This window comes from Triturus cristatus, chromosome 6 (genome assembly GCF_964204655.1).
Source record: "Triturus cristatus chromosome 6, aTriCri1.1, whole genome shotgun sequence".
In the NCBI taxonomy this organism is placed as follows: domain Eukaryota; kingdom Metazoa; phylum Chordata; class Amphibia; order Caudata; family Salamandridae; genus Triturus; species Triturus cristatus.
This window is the reverse complement of record NC_140589.1, coordinates 111,411,591-111,436,820: the sequence shown is the minus strand read 5'-3', so window position 1 is coordinate 111,436,820 and position 25,230 is coordinate 111,411,591. Positions and strand designations below refer to the sequence as shown.

At 44.8% G+C, this 25,230-nt stretch overlaps 1 protein-coding gene across 2 annotated transcripts in view; it reads left to right on the top strand.

The window, feature by feature from the left end:
• The window catches only part of YIPF3 (Yip1 domain family member 3), a 115,054-nt gene that overhangs the window by 51,658 nt on the left and 38,166 nt on the right, over positions 1–25,230 (top strand). For both annotated transcript variants that reach the window (XM_085610320.1, XM_085610319.1), the window contains 2 exons: positions 12,627–12,719; positions 14,657–14,788. In XM_085610320.1, coding sequence (XP_085466446.1) covers positions 12,627–12,719; positions 14,657–14,788 — 225 coding nt within the window. The remainder of the gene's footprint in view (positions 1–12,626; positions 12,720–14,656; positions 14,789–25,230) is intronic.

The following is a 25,230-nucleotide window of genomic DNA, read 5'->3' as shown; positions in this document are numbered from 1 at the left end:
CCCTGACCGCCGATCGTCAGTGACCGCGGCAGCACCAGGCGGGCGCCATTTTGCGGCCGGCTCCTCCGCACCCGGCCAGCTCCCGCATCAAGGGTCCGGCGCCCGGGGGCCGCTTCGCTACCGGGTCTGCAGCGCCGGTTTTCCCCGCTCCTCCGGACAGCCTCAGGATGTCATGTGGCGCCCCCAGGCTTGCTGAGAACGGGCGAGGGTAAAGCCCGATCCCGGAGCTCTAGCAGGACGCGTCCGTCGTGGCGGCCATCTTGGCCACGCCCCCCTTCCTTTCTTCTGTTTTATAAAGAAGGAATGTGTCTTTATTTTCCTTTTTAGAAAGTAATATTACACAGTCTGAATCTTTAGAGATCTTGATTCCGAATAAGGTATTGTACCAGAAGATAATGTAATTCAGCCACTGAATACGGGAATGAAGGTCCAGCTTAAGACAGTCCTTGATTACAGACTGTGTAAACTCAGTTTCCTTTTTGTTCCATATTGAACGCCATAATAGTAAAGGGCGTAAGGCAGCCAAATCTGATAAATAGTTAAGGCCAGTTTCTTGGTGTATTAAATCGGATGAGGCTGCAACTGGAACACATAACAGACGTTTAAGGAAGATATTTTCGTTTATTTGCAATTGGGCCATAGAAGAATGGCCCCATAAACCAGCTCCATATAGGGCCGAAGAAACACATCTTGCGTTATATATGGTTACCATATCTTTTATTCTGTGGTCCCCTATTTTTGAGGCAAAACGGAAGATACCATTAGAGTTTCTAGTCATTTTGTGGCCAATATTTCCTTGCTCATTAGTCCATTTACCATTAGCATCAAAACGGATGCCTAAATAACAGAAGGTCTCAACTGCTTGAATCTTCGAGCCTTCTAGGAAAAAGGACCGTGATGATTTGGATTTTTTCCCACATATCATGGTAAATGTCTTTAATTTATTGATCAACAATTTCCTGTCATTAATAAAATCAATAAAAACATCAATTAAACGTTGTAAACCCAGAGGGGTGCGTGAAATTAGGACGGCATCGTCCGCATATAACAATACAGACACAACAGTATTATCTATTTTAGGGGCATCAGCAGGGGTTTTATTTAAAACCTCGGCGATTTAGTTTATAAAAAGGGAAAATAAAAGGGGAGCCAATACACACCCCTGTCTGATACCTCTTCGCACTGTGAAAAAAGGGGTTCGCTCTCCCATGGGTCCATAGCGTACACTGCATGAAAGTTTCTCATATATCCTGGCTAGAAAAAACACAATCTCCTTTGCTCTGCACATTCAATTTTGTTATATTTCTACGGATAGACTCTGGTTTTCAAAAGTTTGAGGACTGGGTTGAATTTTCTAGAAAAACCTTGTTTTGCAATACAACTGATTGGTAGCGCTATTTATAGTTTAGTAAATGTAGGATTATTTTGCTTTCTTTTAAGACTAGCTTGTAAGTCTCTTGAAAAAGTGAGATTTATTTTTAAAACCTAATTTCTCCAAATAAGAATAACCTGCCAATTAAATTAGAAAACTAAAGTTTCTTTCAATGATACTCCATACTTGTAATTCAGTCAAATTGTTGCCCTTCTGCAAAGCCGAATGTTGGATTATCGTCTTAAAAGTTGTATTATCCACTTTAACCTTGCCTTATGTTTGCTGTTAGGTGGAAGAAAGCAATGCATAACCACAAATGAGACAACAGGCTCTGTTTTCTTTATAACTGTCGAAGTCTGCTGTTCCAAATAAGACTTAAAATAGTTGCATCTTCTACTGCGTTTTGAAAGATGTAGGTGCAGTCAGCTGTTTTTTCGAAGTTGCCAAAGGACAAACACAGTTTCCTGTGTTCAGAATGGCTGCTAAGCAGCAAGGGTGTATTCATGTGGAATCATGACACCAATTGTTTTTAGAGTTGATGATTTAGCTTTCCTGATACTGTGATAAAGTAGTATCTTTTTGATGGACAGGAGTTCCAGTTGTGGGTGTTATAAACATTATACAGGCTAACCAAGTGCACTTATTTAGGGTTCCGAAATAAGAAATTTGAACTTGATGAATACAATTTTTGTAGCTACTCCACTGCAATTTAAAAGTTAAGAATGCTGGATTGTCTTAAGATCGGTTCCTTTCCGTTTGCCTTTCCGTTTTAAGAGCGGCTGAGTACCAAGGTTGGAAGGGTTGTCCAGTAGGCGCTTTGTTGGCAGTTGTCCTTGATCTAATGTTTTAGTTTTTTAAGAGCAACTGTAACATTTTGATGAGAAACTGTTCACCAAAGTAGCAATGAAAGCTTCATAGTACATGTTAGGGTGGTTAACATTAATCCAACAAGTACTTTTGAAAATGGGTTGATTACACCAATTTGCATGACTATCACAGGCAAAGACAAACAAGTTCTACAACAAAGTGTGTATGTGCCCATGTGTGTGCCCGTCCGTCCGTCCCCTCCCTAGTAGTAGTTCTAGGCAGGACCATGTTTCCAAAGTAAAAGCGTTTTTCTTTTTGACTTGTCTATATTTTTGGCGCAGTTTGACAAATCTTCTCAAAACTTTCCCCCAATAAGTATTGCGTAATTCTAGTTGAGCATGGAACATTTCAAGGCAATCTGTCAAGCTTGGGCCGAGAAAAAGGGGGGTCAAAAAAGATGTTTCTCATGTTAATTCGCATGGAAATTTTAGAATTACACTAAATTTGGCAGAAAGGTAGCTTTGGGTCCTGAAAGCGCCTTCTTTGTGAATTGGTGTAAATCTGTTTTGGCGTTATTAAAGAAAATTAAAATTTTTATATCTAGGGACACGGATCCTCTGAGGATCCAACAGTCTCTGTGCTGAAATCTGATTGGCTGCCAACACATCAACCAGGAAGTGTTGGCAGCTATAATGGGACTCTGCTCCAGCCGAGCCTCCAAAAAAGTTTAAAAAAAGAAAAGGAAGGAATACCCTGACCCCCTCAGTCTGGTCCTAGGGACCCCGCCAGAGCAAAAAGGCATTTAAAAAAAAGTTTGCTGCAAAATTGCAACTGAGTTGTGAATACACAGCAAAAAGGCACAAAAAAACGCACGTCCCCAGGGGCATGCAAATACATTAAAAAAAAAAAAAAGGAGGGGAGCACACTGGGCCCTCTCCTGACCGCCGGGGACCACCACCTCCCTGTGGTTTATGTGACAATTTAAAGATAGGGGTTGCACAAACCCCCTCTTCTCTCCCCCACACTCCCCCCACCCCCAATGGGCTCATTGGAGCCCCTTAGACCACCACCTCCCCGGGGCTTGCTTTTTTATAAGGGGGAGGGATGCGCAGACCCTCCTTCTGGGGCTGTTTGATGCCCCGGGGACTCCCACCTCCCCAGGGCTAAAATTAAACATTCAATGGGGGGGGCTGCGTGGGTCCACTGATGCCCCAGGGACCACCAGCTCCCCAGGGCCTAATACATTATTCAAGGTCCCCTTCTGGGCCATATCCGACCCCGGGAACCCTCACCTCTGTGGCGCTGGCCTGTGCAAAGCAAATGAGGGGGGCTGTGCGGCCCCCCCTCCAGGGCCAGCTCCCTATATCCCGGGGTGCCCAAACCCGTGACGTAGCTGTTTGCTTTTACTTGGCAGGAGCTGTGACAACTCCCACCAAGTCAGCGCAAACAAGCGAGAGCCGTCAACTGCTCCCTCCCGCTGGAAGCAGAGTTTTCATCGGTTTCCCTGGCCACTTTCATGTGGACTGGGAACCAGATTAAACAATTGTTCCTGCATGCAGGGTGCTGCATATTTATCAGCTCCCTGTATGCAGGAGCAATGCCAGGGACCGTGGGGGCATTAAGGCTTCCCCACGGTTCCCAACAGTTCTCACTGAGTGCCCTGGGTGGGCTCCAGGCGAGCTCCTAGGCACCCAAAGGCGCACCAAGAGGCTAAATAAATGTCGGGGACAAGCTGAAAGAGGAAAAATAAAGCTCAGAAACAAGCAGAATAAAAGTCAGAAATGAGCAGAAAGAGGCAAAATAAAGGTTGGAAACGAGCAGAAAGAGTCAGAATAAAAGTCCGAAACGAGCAAAAAGAGGCAAAATAAATGTCAGAAAAAGCACAAAGAGGTAAAATCGAGGGCAGAACCTAGCAGCAAGAGGCAGAATGAAGGTCAGAATTGAGCAGAAAGAGGTAAAATAAATGTCGGAAACTAGCAGAAAGTGGCAAAATAGAGGTCCGAAACGAGCAGCAAGCAGAATAAAGATCTTAAATGAGCAGAAAAAGTAAAATAAAAGGCAGGAGCGAGCCGAAAGAGGCAAAAGGCGAGCAGAAAGAGGCAAAATAGAGGACAGGAGCTAGCAAAGGAGAGGCAGGAAACGAGCAGAGGACACACAAAACTGAAGGCAGCAGAGGGTAGTGGACTACGGGCAAGCTGGACAGTAGGACCGTCACATGGGGAGCTGGCACGAGGACCTGCTCCTGTGTGCCCCCTAATTTTTTTTAACCATGCCCCCACTGGCAGATCCTTTCAGACATTCACACACCCACTCACAGGCCCACTGGGACACTCGCACACCCACTCAGATACATATGCACCCACTCACAGACCCACTCAGAGACCCATGCCACCCCGCACAAACCCACTCACACACTCACAGGCCCACTTAGAGACTCTTACTAACAGACCCACTCGTGACTAAAGCACCCACTTACAGACCCACTCAGACACTCCCTTCCAAACTGACTCACACACTCATGGAGGCACTCGCTAACCCACTCACACACTGACATCTACTCACAAACCCACTCAGGCACCCATACAGCCACCCACACACCCAGAAAACTACTCGCACACCCATACAGCCACTGAAAATAACATTAAAAAACGAATTCACTATAACTTATGCCCTTCCATGCAATGCTTATGACCTCCCATATAAAATCACTCATGACGTATACTAGGACATCATTTATGACTTCAGTGATTTTTTGATTTTTTTTAACAGATTTTTATTGAGATTTGGGCATATAGGGCCATATGTATGAAACTTTAGTTTTGCGATTCTCAAATAGCGATTTTTAAAGAATCGCTATTTAAGAATCGCAAAATGCTATGTATGTAGGATTTGCAAATAATTTTGCGAATCCTACATATTCTATAATTGCGAATTGCAAATTGCAATTCACAATTAAGGAATACCTCCCCATTCATTCCTATGGGCCTAGAGGCCCATAGGATTGAATGGGAAGACATTCTCAATTTGCGATTCTTAATTAGAGAATCACAAATTGAGAATGCAATTTCAAGTGTGCCAGGGTGTCAAAAGGACACCCTGTTGCACCACTGAAATGTGCATGGGTGTGCGCCACATGCCACTTTGAAAAATGCAAAAATATGCATTTTTGAAAGAAATCGCAAATTACAACCAACCTGTAGTTGGTGGTAATTTGCGATTCCTTAAGGCCAAATTGCACTTTTTTGGTGCTTCTTACATTGCATTTAAGGAATCGCAAAATTTGCGATTCCTTAAATGCAATTGCAAAATAAGGAATCGCAAATTTTGCGATTCCTTATTTTGCACGCAGATTTGCCCTCATACATACCACTTAGCAAAATTGCGATCGCAAACGCCGAAATTTGGCGAATTTCGGCGTTTGCGATCGCAATTTTGCTTGATACATATGGCCCTTCGTCTTACATTCCTTTACAGTTGTTGGTACTGTTACAATACACAAATATCTGATTTCATATTCAACAGGAACTGCGGTTACAAAATCTAATGATGAATTCTCATTCCGTGCTTAAGACTGATCTACCCTATCATCCCCTGTCTCTTAGTAAGCTCTCTATGCAGCAATACATTTAGTTCTATCAAATTAGTTCTGTTCTAGTTAGCCCAGACGACTAAGAATCCCAAAACAACAAAACAGTTGAATACCCCCCCTCCCCCAACCCCACCCCCAGACCCCCAAGTGTGTCGTGTATGGGCACCATCTTATTCTCCTAATGGGGAGATGCGTGTCCGATTTTCCCCCTATCTATGGTCTCAGGTCCTTGTGCCTATCCAGCCAGGAGGGTTTCCTTCATTGCGTACCTTCTCCCCAGCTTCTTTTCCTTTGGTTCATGAACTCCGGGTCTCAGCTTCTCTTGCTTAGGCTTCCCCTAATGGATCCCCTTCTGCCTCATACTCTGGATTCTTTAATAATTTCACCATCGCTGCTCATGCTCTAGCTGCCTCTAGACCTATCAGTTTTCTTAGCTACTTGTAACCTTACTGCACCCTCGCATTCTGCCCATTTTATGAACTCCTTTTTCCATCTAAGTGTATAAGGGCCCCTCCGTGATTTCTAGTGATGAGTGATATCTCTCTTCGCCAATACCAGGCCTAAGTCCTGGAACTTGCTTGTCACCTTATTTTTAGCCGTATTGGGGAACCAATGTAATAGACAGTACCCTGGAGTTGCTGCCACTTCTTTTTCCGTCACCTCCGCTAAGGTCATGGTCACCTCCTCCCAGAAGCCTCCCAGTTCCGGGCAACTCAAGAACCTGTGAAGAAATTCCACTCCCTCTGAATTGCAACGAGGGCATACCGCTGGTTTTGTGTTAAAATATATATTAATTTGACCTGGGGTGAGGTACGCTCTATGCAGAACATAAAAATGTACAAGTTGAAATCCGGGATTTCTAGTACTCTTCCCCACTCTTTCCACTAGTTCTTACCATGTTTTCTCAGCTATTGGTTCACCTAGATCTTCCCCCCCACCTCTTGTGAAATTTACTCAAGGGAGGGAGCGTCTCATGGGTAAGTCGCCTGTAAAGGCAAGTGACTGCCTTGTATGTTCCTTCTGCAGTTATCACATATTGACATCCATCCAACGTCGGAGGTTCCGAGAGCCCCCCTCTGCAGTGCTTCCGTTTCGGTGTTGTGAGGGTGGTATGTAGCAGGAAGTACCCATCCCCCCTCCCCCCCAGGTATTCATTTATGACTTCAGTGATAACATAAACAGACCTTTGATTTCCTGCATATTGCTCTATAAATTACTTTGACATTAGAAACCTGACAGTGAGTACAAACTAATTCAGGAGAATATCACCCATCATTACTACCATCATAGATACAACTGTCTTGGGTGTAGAAAGTATGCATTATGTGTAACACTAACCCTATACCATACAATTTACAGCTAGCATAGCTTGCATTAACAATTCACCACAGATATGTATGAAACCCTTATTGAGTGAGCGTGTTCAATCCGTATATAACCGTTCAGAGAAAGCCCAGTTCCTCAAACTATTGAATGTCCATTCCAAAACAAATGACCTTCTACAGACAGCTTCTACCTTAATCAAACCCCTGAAACTCACTGAACCTGCACTGAGAAATGAAGTTGCTATCAGTAGAGAACTTGGTACTGTTAACAGTGCTTACACTATGGAGAGAGTTTACACTATACCACACTGCTTGCAAACAGTGTAACTTTTATGAGAAATACACCACATAGTACTAAAAAGTATCTACTAAGAACAGTGTACTCTCTACGCAACAGTTGTCCGAAAATACACTATTTGCTAAACATAACCAACACCTGAAGGTGCTAAACATCATACATCCTGCACCCTTCATACTGTGGTGAACACTTTACAGATAGCCCCTCTTCTCAAGGAAAACAAGCACATGTACATAGATTAGTACCTGGTGCACACAGCCTTCTGTGTTTTGTTGAAAGTTTCATGCTGACACGATTCTTTCTAATAACTCAAGGTTACTTACAAAAGTTAGTATTTTCTACATAGAATCTTACTCCTGTTGAAAACATTTTCTGCAGAACAAAAAAACTTGTGTAGAACTCAATGAACACAAGTCGGCTGTCTTAATTTGAGATACTAAGGGACCCCCTGCAAAGCACAATAAGTCCTAGGGCAGGGAAAATGCAAGTCGAAGCAAAAAACCTAGGCAATTAGCTGGTCATGAAGAGACCTAAAACAGGCTCATTGATATATGTGTAGACTCAGTGCACTAAACATTCATTTTAAAATCTTAATTTTTTATTTTGATAAGTTCATAATAAAAACCATTTAATCAAAAATATTATACCGTACTGTGTTTAGCAACAAAATCACAAAATTGTAAAATACATTTATACAGACAATTGTGACTAAATTCAATATACAAGATACAAACATAAAACACAAAAACATAAAATAAGTCTTTCTTATTTAAGAGATAGTGGATAGATGTTGGACAAGTTCTTAATTTGTCTACGCGCGTTTCGGCTTTTGAACGCCTTCTTCAGGATAGCCACAACAAAGACCTAATTACGTATACTTAAGGGACCAAAATGGATGTTTGGACCCGGTGTAAATTAATAATCTAATTGAGTGTATTAAGGGGACCAAAAATGAATGTTTGGATCCGAGGTAAATGAATTACTGGAGGTTAAATGGAAGGCCATAAGGTTTTAGAAGGTGAAAATGTCTTCAGATAGGAAAGTAATGGTCCTAAACCAAAAAATGATGTATAAATCTCATAGGAATAGAGCGAGTCTCCGAGCGAACTGATTGAAACTCTTCAGATAAAGACTATGTATATATTGCCAGATAAGGGTGTTCTATCTCACAAAAAGCTGGACGGTAATCCTGATTAATCCGAATCATGCGGGACCGCGTAATTGTCTCAGGTAAAAGAGACCAAATATTGGTACAAGGATTCCTCTAGCTACGGCATGGTTCCCGGGCTCGATCGGTTCGCCCAAAGACTCGCTCTATTCCTGTTCCTATGAAACCCAGAAAATGCACAACTAAACTACAGAATTGTAAAATTCCTTATGCTGGCTGAACAAAAAATGCCCAAAACACCAAAAGCTGAACCAGGCCTTGGCAGTGCAGTATACTGCTGACGGGAACATGTCTTAAACCGGACCACTATAAGGACACACTGCCAGCAGTACAGAGATAATCCTCGTAACAAGTGTAGGAAATTTGACCAACACAATTAACACGACTTGTAAAAAGAGATTACATGGCTGGAGCAAAAGAATATGAGACTGCAATTCACAGTATCCAGTTATTTAAGGACATATACTATGATTACAATTAATTCTGCTTTTATATTTGTAAATAATTATTTAACAATGGGTCTTAATTTGGTTTTAATATGAAAATTGCCTTTCATAATTTAAAAAAACCCAAAAAGAAACGCAACGAAAGTGGATGAAATCATACAGGCTTTGTTGGAAATATTATTTTTAGCAATAATATTGGAATTGCTTTAAGTAACTATGCAGAAAATAAAGAAACTTGAAACCATCTGGTCAGGATGGCCAATCCTGCCACACCTATCTTTGTGATACTGTCTAGGAGGTAATAAGATAACCAAATGTTATCCTATGGGAGAGGTATACCTTACAGTATTGAAAAACGAATTTATGATTTTTTCACTGCAAGGACATATAGATCTAAAAGTACATGTCCAACTTTTTAAATACACTGCACCCCGCTGTATGGGCCGTTTACCGCCTACCATAGGTTGACATGTGTGTTAAAAAGATAGGTTTAGGCCTGGCAAAAGGTTTATTTTGCCAGGGTAAAATGGCAGTTTAAACCCTCAAACAGGCTGCAATAGCAGGCCTGAGTCATTTTTGCAAGGGCTATCTATAGAAGTGCGTGGCACAATAAGGGCTGCAAGCGCACTAGTACCATTTAATTTATAGGCCCTGGATACATGTAGTACTACGTAACTAGAGACCTACAAGTAAATTAAATGTACCAATTGAGTCTTAGCCAACTTTACCAAGTTTAGGGCACAAATACTTTAGCACTGATAGCAGTGGTAAAGTGCACAGAGTCCTAAAGCCAACTAAAACAAATTCCAGTGAAAACAGGAGGAATGAGACAAAAAGATTGGGGAAAGACCATCCTAAGGCTGACCGGTCTAACACTTTACTTTTTCTGGATGGTTTATTTCAGTACTATTTCATGCCACACTATTTATTTAGTGGATATTCTGAACTGAGTGGCCTCAAAGTACAGGGTCAGAGTCCATCAAGGGGTGCAAAATTTCACGCTTTATTTCATCCTTGTGTTTCTAAAAGTGTTTGATTTTTCCAGATTGTGTTTCAGTACTGTTTTTTGCCACATTTGTCTCTTGCGTTGATCCCACTTGTACCTTGCATGGTGGATACTGTGAAGTTGTTGCCTCCATGTGTTCATGACATGGCACAAATTTGAGTTGCTTTCAGGTAGTCATGTTGTGGGTGGGTGCAAAATGTCACGCTTTACTTCATCCTTGTGTTCCTAAAAGTGTTTGATTTTTCCAGATTGTGTTTCAGTACTGTTTCTTGCCACATTTGTCTCTTGCGTTGATCCCACTTGTACCTTGCATGGTGGATACTGTGAAGTTGTTGACTCCATGTATTCATGACATGGCACAAATTGAGAGCTCTAGAGATGATGTTGAAACTAGTGTGAGTTTCTTACGTTGCCTGTCAATGTGTCTTAAATGTCTAATGACTTAAAGGGTGATTGGTTGAAGGGAACAGGCACTCTAGAGAATTACACACATTATTTGTTGTCCTGTAATAAAGTGTGGTGCTATTGAGGTAGGGAGAAACACCCCACTCCCAAACACATGACCGAACAGTCAACAATACAGTAAACCTTTATCCTCCAGCACACACACAATGCAACCAGTTCATTGGTATTCGCTTGATATTTTCACGGATTTCATTATTCTTACAATCTTTTTGTTCAGTTCTTTAGTCCTTAGACACAAAGTGGAGTTCTTTGGTCCTTACCCACAAAGCCAACACGTGTTTCGTCGCATAAGGGGAATAAACCCACGACTTCCTCAGGGCTGCTCGCTTGACAAAAAGTTCCTATTTTGTAGCTGGTTGTAATTCCGTCCCTGTGTGTACATATTAGTTCTGTGGGTATTTTCCCATATTGTGACGTAAACTTTTGTATTCCACTTACCCTTAACAGGTGTGGTGCAGCGGCCAGGGTAGCTCACTTAATCTCCCCGACGGCCCCCAGCGCCTTGACACCCTTACGGGTGCAGTTAGCCTAGTCACAAGGCAGTTAGAAGCTTCTCACAGTTATCAACTAGGAGAGGCACCACAACACATCCCATACTGTCCATCCTGTGCCATCAAACCTTTACCGATGTGTTCCCTAGTTCTTTTGTCTATTTCCATTTGGTTCCTCATTTCCACTCCCAAAAATTAAACAAGCTCTCAAGGTGCCTCCATGTCAAAAACACCTAAGCATCTCAGCCGCCATCAGCGGTTTGCTTTATAGTAAGATATCTCTCCTGGCATGGAGATGATTAACTTGTGGGTTAACAAGCCTCACCCTGAATGTGGCCGATGAACACAATGTGCAGTGCAAAAGGTGTCTCTGTCCATTCCTAAAGCAGATAACGCCAGGAACTTGAAGCTATTCTCAGTTTGATTCCTGAAAAGCAAAGGGCCAGATGTACGTAGCACGGGTCGCAAAATACTGGTCGCAATTGTTTTTAACAAATGTTTTTGTCAACCTTCACAAACTGGAAGGGGGTCCCTTGGGGAATTCTTTCCGTTTGCAAATGAGTTACCTCTACATGTTTGAAGTCGGCAAAGTCTTAATGTTCTACGACCGGATTTCAGTGCCAAAACGGTGCACATTCAGATTCGGTATTTGGAAGAGATGCTCTAATCACCAAATCCTTGTATATTCACAAACATGAATTGCGATTCATTAACGTGTTGCCAAATCTCAATTTCGGTTTTGTATATACCTTAAAGACTTTTTGCTGTTTCTGTAAATCGGGGTATTTGCAAATGCAAAAATGCTTGATAATCTGGCCATAATTACACAAAAATGCAGATGAAAGTAAAAATTAATTTAATTAAAAACTGAAGAAGTAATGTCTACAAGTCATGAATTTTATGTATAAAAAAAGAGCAGTGGGCGATAATAGGGGTTCACAGGGTGCTCACCTCAAAACATGTCATCAGTAAATTGGTCGGTGAAGAATATAATAGTTGTTAACAAGATGTGGCTGCTTAATCATAGTCTTGGTACATGCACACATGACAAAACTTCTTTAGTCTCTCTGGTCCACGGAGAGTATGTGGTTACGTCTGATTGATGGATGCAGGACCATAGAGACTTGTATAGAGTTGTGGTTGTTAGTTGGTGAGATTAGGAACAAAGCGCAGAGGGAAATGGGGAGAATGTGCTATAAGTGGGATGCACAGTAGAATAGCCAGTCTGGGGGAGGAGAGTGAGGAAGGACTGAAATATGGGAAAGCTGGCTATTTCAAAACTGGGAGGGCGGGAACCACTGTGGGAAATAGAGTATTATGAGGATTGCTATACCCTTCCTACTTTATAAAGGCATATGTTATCAGAGCCTAGCATTAAAAATAACTTCAGCACAAATAAGTCATTCAAAATGTGAATTTTGCAGAATGAAATTAAGTCCAATATAAAAACGCACAATATGCCTTTGTTAGCCATGCAGCCCTTTTCCATTGGCCTATTATATTTCCCAGGTATTGAACACATGCCCCAAATAGAGTTCACTCAAATATCAACAACTGCTTTTTGTCACTTTTTTCTTCCTTTAAGATGCGATGGTCTTTGCCTTCTAACCTGTTTCTGGAAAAGTCTCAATTGTTGTTTTTCTTTTTTTTTTCTCTCAGAAAATTGCTGGTGAGCTGTACGGCCCCCTGATGCTGGTCTTCACCCTGGTGGCGATTCTTCTTCATGGCATGAAGACATCCGGCACGGTCATTGTAAGTCTACCTCCTCTAGTCTGCTGGTCCTTAGCCGTCTCTGAAAAATAAGATGAGAGTAAGGTGAACAAATGCTTGGAGGGGTGCTCGTAGTGGCATCTGGTATCGACTTTATTGCATTAATGTTCTTAAATCCATTGAAATCCAGATCCCAACACCCTGCGCTGCCGGTACACACCAAGTGCTCCAGTTCTACTCTTTCATGTACCAACACCGTAGAAAGAGCAGTGTATGTAGCAAAATGTCAATCTCCAGTGGCGCGATCCACATCATTAACATTTCAGCATTGACAATATCAATTGAACATGATGTAAGATGAAGTGATGATGGCAATGTAGCAGCTAGCTAGACTTTATTGCCTTAACTACATCTCAACTACCAACACCGCAATAAAGCCAAAATGACTAACCAACATCCCATCATGCAACCAATAAAACCTTGTGAATGTGTTGCTTTCTTGTAACACTTAGCACAGTCATTGTGTCTCTGCTTCTGTGGGCTTGATGCTGAACACTAGGTGGACACAGGAGCTAATGAGATGGACAGGCTGCATGTGGTGCTTTGGTACCGACCAAAACCTCTCATACCATCTCTTCTATATGCTGTATCGATTTAGCCACATTCACCACACTACCGTTTGGCCAGTCCACTAACATGTTGCTCTGAACAGAACACTGGCAGTACCATTTTGTCATCCCTTCACTTCCACTGCCTGATGCCAGTGCAGCTCTCAACAGCACACATGCTCTCCTCTTTGCCGTAGACCTGTCCGCTTGTGGAACTTTGTGTCCACTTGAAAGAGCATGTTCTCTGTGACCACCTCCATGCGCGTGTGCACCACTACCTGCATTAAGCAGGCTAACCACCTTTTTAGGGTTGTGCGGCAGCAAGATAAGTGCTGTAACACAAACTTCAAGTTGAGCTGATTGAGTGTGGCTGAGAATCATCTCATAAGCATGGAGGTCACACCAGTGTCATGTGCACGTTAGAAATGCGACAAGCATAATATGACTGGTGGTGTTCCTTCATTGTTCCTTCACTGTTCAGCACTCAAAAGTAAAAGAAGTACAAGAGTATATCCTCTTTAACGTGCGTTGGGAGCTGAAGCAACAAAAAAGTGCTTCTGTTTTAGTGTTGTGAAAAGTGGGGCTTGCCAGGGCTTGGAGGATAAAATACTTAGTGGCACTGCAGGGTTCCACGGCATGCCTTTCTATAAGCATGCTGCTCTGCAAGAGTGAAAGAGTGCGATGGTACAAGTTTGGCACAGATCGAACAGTAGAAGCTAGCCTTCTCGCTTACCAGGTCTCAAAATGCCAGAATGCCCTCAAACACCCGGCTATGTCTGTGCCATGGTTCTTGTTATATATTTAAAAGCTACGTTCTTGCATGCAGAAGTTGCTGCTTATAATGCTTGCTTTACCCCAGGGGTTTGTTATAAATAGCATCCTTACTACACAGCTTTCGCGCGTGCAAGTACCAAAGGGTGTTTTTCTGGGAAGATGCTGTCAAGAAACGGATTTACGCATGTATTCTTGTGTTCAAAGAGAATTAGGTGGATGTAGGAAGGGGACAAGGAGGTCACTGCTAACGTTTGGAAACAGCTGTTAATAATTGCCTTATTTGTATTTTGATGCCTCCTTAAAAATGATTCTTAAATGCAAAAACATTTTTAACTTTTGCTGTCATTTCAAATGCATCATATGTATACTTCTTATTTGTTTTATATTTTTGTGAAAATAATGTAGGTGTACTTTAAAGAATACATGAATGAGTGATTGTCTGTTCATTGTTTGGCGCTTGGGCATGTGTAAAGATGTACGCCAGAAAGAGCAGAATAGTCCACTTCAGTGCTTTCTGTCTTGAGGAATGCTGCAGCATGGATAGTTTATGCAGGTGTTGAAGTTCTTCGTTTTTGTCTTTTCATTTCTCTAACACAGAGGGAAGGTACTCTGATGGGCACTGCCATTGGCACATGCTTTGGTTATTGGGTTGGCGTCTCCTCTTTCATTTATTTCCTGGCGTATCTGTGTAATGCCCAGATCACCATGCTTCAGATGCTGTCTCTGTTGGTGAGTATATGAATCATTACAAGTATGTGGCACTGTTACATGTATAGCACAAACATACAACCATTTTTTTATGGGAGAAGTTTAAAGTGCAGAAAAATGTTCTGCAAAAAATGCTCATAATATGGAAAACATTTCTGCGCTTTAAATTTCTCCCACTTCTAAAAATGACTTTTTTTCCAGTTATAAATATGACACTGTGTCTACCAGCCACGGGAGCAAGATGGCTGCTGTGTGTAAATGCCCTGTAGACATGGTGTCATATTTACAACAGAAAAATGCAGCCATTTGTTTAGAAAGGAGGAATTTAATATGAAGAAACCTGCTTCATAAAATACAGAGGGCCTCATTATGATGGCGGTCAGACGTAATCGAAGACGGGACCGCCCGACTTGCTGTCGGCAGTCCCACCAATGGCAGTATAATGTGATCGCCTTCAAGGTGGTCGCAAAGTCTTTTGTATTGCGGCGTCTGCTGTGGGCTGCAACACACGCCACAGTACAAAAATTACACGGTGCCTGCCACATGGTGCAGGGATATGTAGAGGGGTACTGAGAGCCAGGGGGCAGGGAGGGCCCGCTACGGGCCCCCAATGTCCTTTTCCGCCAGCCTTTTCATGGCGGGTAAACCGCCATGAAACGGCCGGTGGGGAGGAACATCATAATCCCTACGGCGGTGCCTGCCAGGCACCGACACCATTGTAGGGATTGCAGCTCCCTACGGGCCCCCAATGTCCTTTTCCGCCAGCCTTTTCATGGCTGGTAAACCGCCATGAAACGGCCGGTGGGGAGGGACATCATAATACCTACGGCGGTGCCTGTCAGGCACCGCCACCATTGTAGGGATTGCAGCTCCCTCCGACACACCGCCGGTCTCAAGGAGACTGTTGGATGCGTGGCAGTCTGTCTTTCTGACCGCCAACCATCCGCCTGCCATTGTAATATGGAGGGCGGTAAACATGGTTACGATGGCGGTGGGACTGTTATTGACGGGCTGCGGGTGGCGGTCCCACCGTCATCGTAATCAGGCCCTAAAATGTCATTGGCTTTATTGAAAGTGGAGAAAAACATTGACTCAGTATTTCATAGAAATAGTTGTATCCACTTTAAATTTCTCCCCTTTGAAAAAATGACAGTAGTGTTCAGTTATAAATATGGGGTTTCTACTGGCCACTGGAGGCAAGAAGCCTACTGTTTGTCAATTCAACACTTAGAAATGGGATTAAATTAAAATTAGGAGTTAACTTTATCATTAAGTTAACTCTCCATTTTAATTTTCTCCCATTTAAAATCATTCAGAAACATCATTTTGTTCCCGTGCTCCAATACTGAGTTGACAAGAACTTTAATTTAAGATTTAAATACCTCGGTGCTTCAGTTCCTCACCTCTCTGCCTTGGGTCATAAATAAGACTGAGCACTGCTCGTTATCAGGCCCTGCGATCTGCAGCCTGAAGATAATAACGTAAAATAAACACATCCTTCCCTGAACTTTAAGAGAAAAACGTGACCCTGTGCGGATTGAAAAATGAACTCGAGGCTGTGAGCTACTCTGAAGGTGTCTGTGAGCTACTGGTAGCTCGCGATCAAGTGGTTGGAGACACCTGTTGTTAATTGAGAGTAAGTTCAGTCACAGAGAAACTCTCTCAAGCCTCCCTTCCAGCCATATTCCTGTGCTCTACCAGCGAAGATCCAAGCTGGGAGACTCAGTACTTTGTTCAGGAATAGACCTGGCTCCTCCTGAGTAGGCTTGTGGGACAGCTTGTGGAACTGCTAGTGGTACGGGGTAGCATTGGAAAAGCATGATAGTGATGCTAGAAAGCAGAGGTATAACTGCACAGCAGTAGAGAAGGCCACTCTGAGTGTAAAAAGCACATTGCAGGGCAGAGTAGGATAAAGATTTGTTAGTCTGGGCTCCAGAGCACCCACACATGTCAAGATAAGGGCACGAAGGAACCTGAAGACTGTACTGTGCGTGGAAAAACACAAAGGAAGTATGACTTGGAGGATAGCTTTGGATGCTGAGAACCAGAGATTTTGTTGGTGCAAGACAGGCTGTATGAAACACAGCTTAATGATGTGCAAACCAACAGGGTATGGTCCGCGTAAAAAAAAAAAAAATTGAGAGCAAATCTTATGGCCATGGATAGAAGCTTGGAGATCATGAACTGGGCTTCTTGCCATTTTCAGGTCTTAGAAACCGGTTCTTTCAAAGGAGGCAAGGGATTGGCCAATGAATCAGACTAAAGACTTTCTGTGTGTCCCCAAGCCAACTGTCTGGAAGCACAGTGTACAAAAAGAACGCCTCATTCTATTTCTTCCAGGTGTCCCCAGGGTGATTGGCTAGGCTTCCCTTGGCTCACAGAGATATGCAAGGTACATACAAAGATCGTGACGTCAAAAAATAGAAAAATAATGTTCGAGGCATATGAGCTGCAGATTGTACACTTAGCATAGGTCGCCATCTGGTGTTGGGCCCGGATGTTTGCAGTTTGTTTTTCTTCTTGGACCGTCTTTGGAAGTCACGAGTTTGGTGACTCCTCCTTCGGTCCGTACTGCGCATGGGCTTCGGCTCCATCCTCAGATTGTTTTTTTCCGCCATCGGGCTCGGATGTGATCCTTCGTACTCCGGCTTCGAACTTCTACGGTTCCAGCCTCGACGGAAAATCCTCGATTTTTCGAGTTCCTTCATCATCTTCATCTCTCGAAGCGGCACTTTTTCCATCCCGTACATCGACACCGGCCTTCGGGCCCTCCGCGACTCCGGTCCCGGCCGATGGAAAGGACTCCGTTTAAAAAGTGCCCAAAATGTGGGTCTAAATTTCCCCACACCGACCTCCATCAGGTGTGTAACCTTTGCCTCTCTCCGGAACACGAGGCTCGAGACTGCCCCGCCTGCAAGTCTTTTCGATCGAAGAAAACGATCCGAGATCGAAAGGCTCGACGCACCATGGCGCACTCATCCTCGACAGTTCCACCGGACATCTTCGGAGACGACGCCGAAGCTTCGGGGCAGACACACACCGAACTGGGAGAAGACATCGTCAGCGCTTCCGAGGCCGACGACTCCGACCTGGAGGACGTAACACCAGGACAGCGGGCCGTGAGTACAATGCCCCCTCCCAGCCCCGCACCGAAAACCAAAGAGACTCCGGTTACTCCCTCGCCTGCCGGCCTGGGCAAAACCAAAACCAAAGCCTCGATCACCCCACCTTCGGGCCCGGTGTCGAAGCACTCAAAGTCTCACGGCAGCTCGGGATCGAGCCAGCCGACGCCCGGTGCCGATAAACACCACTCGGCACCGAAGCCTGCAAAATCCAGCTCGACTCCGAAACCACCGGTGCCGAAGCCTGGACACTCGGCGCCGACCAAACACAAACAGAAATCGGTCGGCACCGACGCTCCGGCGCCGAAACAGCATTCGACGCCGAAACACACGGAGACCTCCAAAAAGCAGGGCGTACACAGAACATCGAAACCTCCGGTTCCGAAATCGCCGGTGCCGACAGACGACTCGGCGCCATTGGCTCTGTTTACACCAGACCCTTTACAAAAGACTTTGTCCAGAGATCCAAAGACTGGCCTTTTGACTGTGATTACTAAGAAGCGTCGCCTTGAGGCTCCGGCTCCTCCTCCTCCACCCAAAAAGAGGGACTCAGCTACTTCTCCCCTTAGAGTACCCTCCCCACTGCCACCCCCCCTCCCACCACCACCCCCTCCACCTTTACCTCACTATGATCCGGCCCCATCCCCAGACCCGGATGACGGGGACCCGGACAATGACCCAGGGGACGCCCCAATGGATCCCACTCCACCAGGGACCCCAGATCCATGGGAGGATTATAATAACCCTGATGTACCCAATGTACCTCAAGACGACCTATACCCATCAAGGCCGTCTCCTCCAGAGGACTCTTTAGGGTTTCACCATTTAGTGCAGAGAGCAGCACACTACCATGGGGTGGACATGCACACGGAACCAGTGGAAGAAGACTTCCTACTGGATACATTTGATTTACAAGATCGTTCCACTGCTATTTTACCCATGCTTAAGGGTGTCACCAAGCACGCTACAGAGGTATTCAAAGACCCTGTCAGAGCCAGAGTACTAAACCCTAGAATAGAGAAGAAGTACAAGGCGGCACCCACAGACCCTGCATACATCAAGGGCCCTGCTCCTCTAGATTCCCTAGTTGTCTCCACAGCTAGAAAGAGGGCTAACTCCCAATCCTCAGGAGATGCCCCACCACCAGACAAGGAATCTAAACTTCTGGACGCGTCTGGTAAACGCACCGCCTACCAGGCTGCAAACATGTGGCGCATTGCAAATACACAAGCACTGCTTGCGCGATATGATAGAGCACACTATGATGAATTAGAGGCTCTTATGCAGCACCTTCCAGAGAAATACAAACGCCAAGCTCATGACCTGATACAGGAGGGCAAACTAATCACAAACACCTCCATTAAGTGTGCCCTCGATGCAGCAGACACTGCTTCTAGAGCCATAAACACCAGTGTCCTGCTTCGACGCCATGCCTGGCTCAGGATATCAGGGTTCAAGCCTGAGGTCCAGACATCAATACTTAATCACACCTTTGACCAGCAAACACTCTTTGGCCCAAAGGTAGACGAAGCGCTCGAAAAAATGAAGAAAGATACAGACACAGCGAAGTCTATGGGAGCGCTCCAGACCCAAGCCTCTAAGCGTTCCTTTCGACGCTCGTCCTTTCGTGGCACAGGTAGAGGCTCCTCCACCGATAATGCCTCTACCTCCTACAAATCCCCTCCTCAAAATACCTTTTCAAAGGGCAACCAAAGAGGTGGTTACAGAGGCAACAACAATAAGGGCAGGGGCAAAACCAACAATACCCGTTCTGCCACCCCACCCGCACAATGACTCCCCTTCGCTCCCCCCAGACCATTCCACTCCGGTCGGGGGCAGACTACAAGATTTTATCCACGTATGGGAGTCCATAACATCGGACAAATGGGTGACCCAAATCATTCGGTCAGGGTACTGCCTCGAGCTAACATCTACCCCACCCAATATCCCACCAAGGCACCGTCCAATGTCCCAAGAGCATTCCACACTGCTCAAACAAGAGGTACTCTCGCTCCTCCAGAAACACGCCATAGAGCAGGTACCCGACAATCAACGAAATCTAGGGGTCTACTCCCTATATTTCTTAATCCCAAAGAAAGACGAGACCCTCAGACCCATTCTGGATCTCCGGCCTCTAAATGCCTACATACATTCAGACCACTTTCACATGGTCACCTTACAACAAGTCCTCCCACTCCTCTGCCAGGGAGACTTTCTCACAACACTGGATCTGAAAGACGCGTACTTTCACATTCCAATACACCCCTCTCACAGAAAATACCTCAGGTTCGTGGTGGACGGGCAACATTACCAATTCAAGGTTCTCCCCTTCGGGGTCACCACTGCACCACGGGTGTTTACCAAATGCCTAGCAGTAGTAGCAGCACACCTCAGACGTCAACATGTTCACGTCTTCCCTTACTTAGACGACTGGCTCATAAAAGCCGCGTCCTACCACCAATGCGTGCAACATACAAACAGCACCATCCAACTGCTTCATCAGCTAGGCTTCACGGTGAACTACCAAAAGTCCCACCTCATACCATCTCACACAAAGCAATATCTCGGGGCCACCATAGACACCTCAAAAGGTATTGCCTATCCAAACTCAGTCAGAATCACAAGCATTCTAGCCTTACGCAAAATATTCCTTCCTCAACACTCTCTACCAGCAAGAGTGTTTATGAAACTCATAGGGATGATGGCGTCTTGCATCTTCATAGTGCCCCATGCAAGACTCCACATGCGTCCACTTCAGGAGTGCCTAGCACAACAGTGGAACCAGGCCCAGGGTCAGCTGACGGATCTGGTGTTGGTGGACGGCCGCACACATCACTCTCTGCAGTGGTGGAACACCACAAACCTTTCCAAGGGACGGCCGTTCCTGGACCCGGTTCCCCAAGTGACTCTAACAGCGGACGCATCGCTCTCCGGCTGGGGAGCGCACCTCTTACACCTCACAATGCAAGGTCTATGGACGCCACAGCAAAAAACGCTCCACATCAACCATCTGGAGCTTTTGGCGATCTTTCTAGCCCTAAAATCTTTCCAAAAGCAGATTTCAGGCAAAGCAGTCCTCATTCGCACAGACAACATGACTGCGATGTATTATATACAGAAACAGGGGGGGACACACTCTCCCCAGCTCTCCCGCTTAGCCCAGAGCATATGGAGATGGGCAATTCCCCAAAACATTTTTCTCCTGGCACAACATGTTCCAGGCGTACAAAACACCATAGCAGATCTGCTCAGCAGACAGACTCAACAACTACACGAATGGGAACTGCATCCACAAGTTCTTCACCCATTCTTCCGACAGTGGGGGCATCCTCAAATAGACCTCTTCGCCACCCACGAAAACAAAAAATGCCCAAGCTTCGCCGCCAGATACCCACACCCATTGTCCAAGGGCAATGCGATATGGATGAACTGGTCAGGCAGATTTGCATACGCCTTTCCACCTCTCCCACTAATTCCATTAGTGGTCAGGAAACTACAACAGCACTCCCTCACACTCATTCTGGTAGCTCCGACGTGGGCCAGACAGCCGTGGTACACCACGCTACTACAACTATCAGTGGTACCACATCAAAAACTGCACCTTTCCCCATGCCTCCTAACCCAGAACCATGGAGAAATCAGGCACCCGGACCCAGCTCAGCTCAACCTGGCGATCTGGCTCCTGAAATCTTAGAATTCGGGTACCTTAACCTTCCCCCTGATTGCATGAACATCATCATGGAAGCCAGACGTCCTACCACTAGAGCATGCTATGCCGCAAAGTGGAAAAGATTTGTAATGTACTGCCGTAACAATACAATCAACCCTCTAGATGCATCCATACAACACATCATATGCTATCTGCTCCATCTTCACAGGTGTAACCTGGCGTATTCATCCATACGCCTACACCTAGCAGCGATCGCTGCCTATCTACAAAACAGACAGCATTTGTCACTCTTCAGAGTGCCCGCTATTAAAGCCTTCATGGAAGGCCTCAAACGAGTAATTCCTCCCAGGGCACCACCCTCCCCTGTATGGAATCTAAATTTGGTCCTTACACGACTAATGGGTCCGCCCTTCGAACCAATGCACAAATGTGAGCTACAATTTCTCACCTGGAAAACAGCTTTCCTTGTAGCTATCACTTCCCTTAGAAGGGTTGGTGAAATACAAGCGTTCACCATACAGGAACCTTACATACAAATGCATCACAGCAAGGTCATACTTCGAACTAATCCGAAGTTCCTGCCCAAAGTCATTACCCCCTTCCACCTCAATCAATCAGTGGAATTACCTGTCTTCTTTTCGCAACCCCAATCTGTTGCGGAAAGGGCCTTACACACACTAGATGTGAAAAGAGCGTTGCTATATTACATACAAAGAACGCAACCCTTCAGGAAGACCAAACAGTTGTTCGTTTCCTTTTCTCCACCACATAAAGGCAACCCCATCTCAAAATCAGGGATAGCTAGGTGGATTGTAAAATGCATACAAATTTGCTATCAGAAGGCAAAGAGAACATTATCTGTTCCCCCTAAAGCCCACTCTACAAGAAAGTTAGGGGCTTCTATGGCTTTTCTAGGGAATATACCCTTAGATGACATATGCAAGGCAGCCACATGGTCTACACCGCACACATTCACAAAACACTACTGTGTAGATGTGCATTCCCAGCAGCAAGCTAGGGTGGGCCAGGCTGTACTAAAAACACTCTTTCAAACAGCTGCAACGGATACCGGTGGTCGCCGCTAAGGTTGGGTACTGCTATATAATCTATGCAAAAGTGTGTAATCTGCTGCTCATATGCCTCGAACGGAATATGCTACTTACCAGTATGCATCTGTTCTTGGCATGTAGAGCTGCAGAGTTGTACACGCCCACCCGCCTCCCCGGCTACCTGTATCCGTTCCAGTCCATCTTATTTAGATACAACACACATGGGTTTCTCACTGTTATTACTACGCTCCATCATTTCCCTGTTGGCGAAAAACAATCTGAGGATGGAGCCGAAGCCCATGCGCAGTACGGACCGAAGGAGGAGTCACCAAACTCGTGACTTCCAAAGACTGTCCAAGAAGAAAAACAAACTGCAAACATCCGGGCCCAACACCAGATGGCGACCTATGCTAAGTGTACAACTCTGCAGCTCTACATGCCAAGAACAGATGCATACTGGTAAGTAGCATATTCCTTTTACAAAAATCAAAGGCAAGGGAGAGCTGCCTTGCACTTCTAAGGAGATCAGTGCAATTGAACAACGAAATAGTTCAGTTATGGTAACAGAAAGGTAGAAACTCAGTGTTTGTAGGGATCTATTGATGATGGATGCAGTAACCCTAGGGAGGGGAAAATCAGCTAGCTGTGAAAGGAAAATGGAATTTACAATTTGAGTAAAGCGCAGAATTTCCTCTTCATTCTTTGTTCATACACACTTTCCTGGGTGTATAGTGAATAGAAGGGATACATTTAAAGACTTTCTTTCATTATATCGGTGTTACTGTTTAAAATACTGCCAATATATGTGATATATATAGCTTGTTTTAGTTTGTAAAGTATTGTGTGAAATGCTTGTATCATGTTTTTATTCATTTCAAAAGTTTTTATTAAAGATTTTGGTGCAAAATAGCAGTTGCCATAAATACGTGAATTGAATACATTGCAAACAGTACGGTTGTAAGGTATTTACACATGGGTTATATGAAGACTGATAAACATGTATCAGAGATCACGCTTAAGTATCAATATCTTCATTGCTCAATATCAAGTTTAAAATCACAAAACATCAGACTGGGTTGAAAGGCTGACCAAGTAGCAAAAGTGTTTGAATTTTTCTTTTTTTTTTTTTAACCAATTTTTATTAGAATCAAAGGCAGCAGCAGAGACAATTACGTTGACAATGTAGGCAAGCCAGTACATAAGGTTACAAGTCGATATCAGCGTTCATCAATCTCGCAGGAGTCCAGGGTATCAAAGGCCAATAGTTGCCCCTCAATCCACAAGAAGAGCACTTACATGTCACCGGGTCAGGAGACTGCATACATAGCTGTCTATTCATGGTTGTCCACCGCTTGCGCCATCCCATCACTCGCTCGCCCCTCACTTCCCAGGAGCCTCTCCCTCCTGAGTTCTATTGTCGGAGAAACCCATATCTCCCCCTATACTTATTCCAATTCCCCCACTTGTAGTCCCATTTTCGCGGGCTCCCCCTCCCTTTAAACATTGTTTTTTCGGCAATCATTGCATGATCCATGTCCTTTGCTCAGTCTGTCGTCAACGGTATAGTGTCCACACCCCACTTCTGGGCAATGTTCCGCTTAGCTATACACCACCCCATTGTGGCCCATGCCTGCTCGGCCTGCGTGTGGTCCGTCGCGTCCCAGATATTGAGTAGACATAGAGTGGGCGTCGGGTGGATAGTCTTGTCACACGTCCTAGTTAATTGTCTGGTAATGTCAGTCCAATATCATTGTATGTGAGGGCAGCCCCATAGGATATGCAGGAATGTTCCCGTCTGATTACAGTGCCGGAGGCATAGTGCATCCGGTCGCCTACCAAGCCCATGGAGCAGATTGGCATCAAAGTACACTCGGTGAAGAATTTTAAGCTGCACCAGGCGAAGACGTATCTGGATAGCCACTACTCGGGGTGAAGACCACGCCTCTTGCCAGTCCTCATCGGCCAGTTCTCCTAATTCGTCCTCCCAGGAAGCCCTCAGTTTCAACATCGGGTCGACCCGGTTGTTGATCAATTTCTTGTATGTGAAAGATATGGCCTTACGGTTCATGGGGTCCAACAAGAGCCTATCCTCAAGGGGAGAGGTATCTGGAAGGGGTGTGTCTTTAGGGAGGGCTGATTCAATAGCATGGCTAATCTGTAGGTAGCGAAACCGTTCAGACGATGCCAAGTGATACTTGGTCTGAAGATCCGAAAACGATGCTTTTTTGCCCTTGACCCACATATCGGCCACTGTGGAAATTCCGATCATCTCCCACTTGTCAAACCCCGCATAGGCACTAAGCCTCCCTAAAATATTTGGTTCCCATAGGGGGGTAGCCTTCGTAAGCCGTCCCTGCCAGCCCATCTGTCTCTACGCTCCATGCCACACCTCCACCGTACGCGCTGTCGGACCGGTCAGACACAATTTCTTATGATTTGTATACAAAGCTCTATTATAGCCTCCTTTCCCCAACAACCAGTGGCCAGTGCGAAAGCTGGGATCATCATGTCTCCCGAACACCCATTGGTTGTGTTTGACCTTTTTAAAACATAGTTCAAATACTTTTTTGAATGAATAACGTGTAATATAGAGAAGTATCCAGAGAGTGATTACTAGAGAAA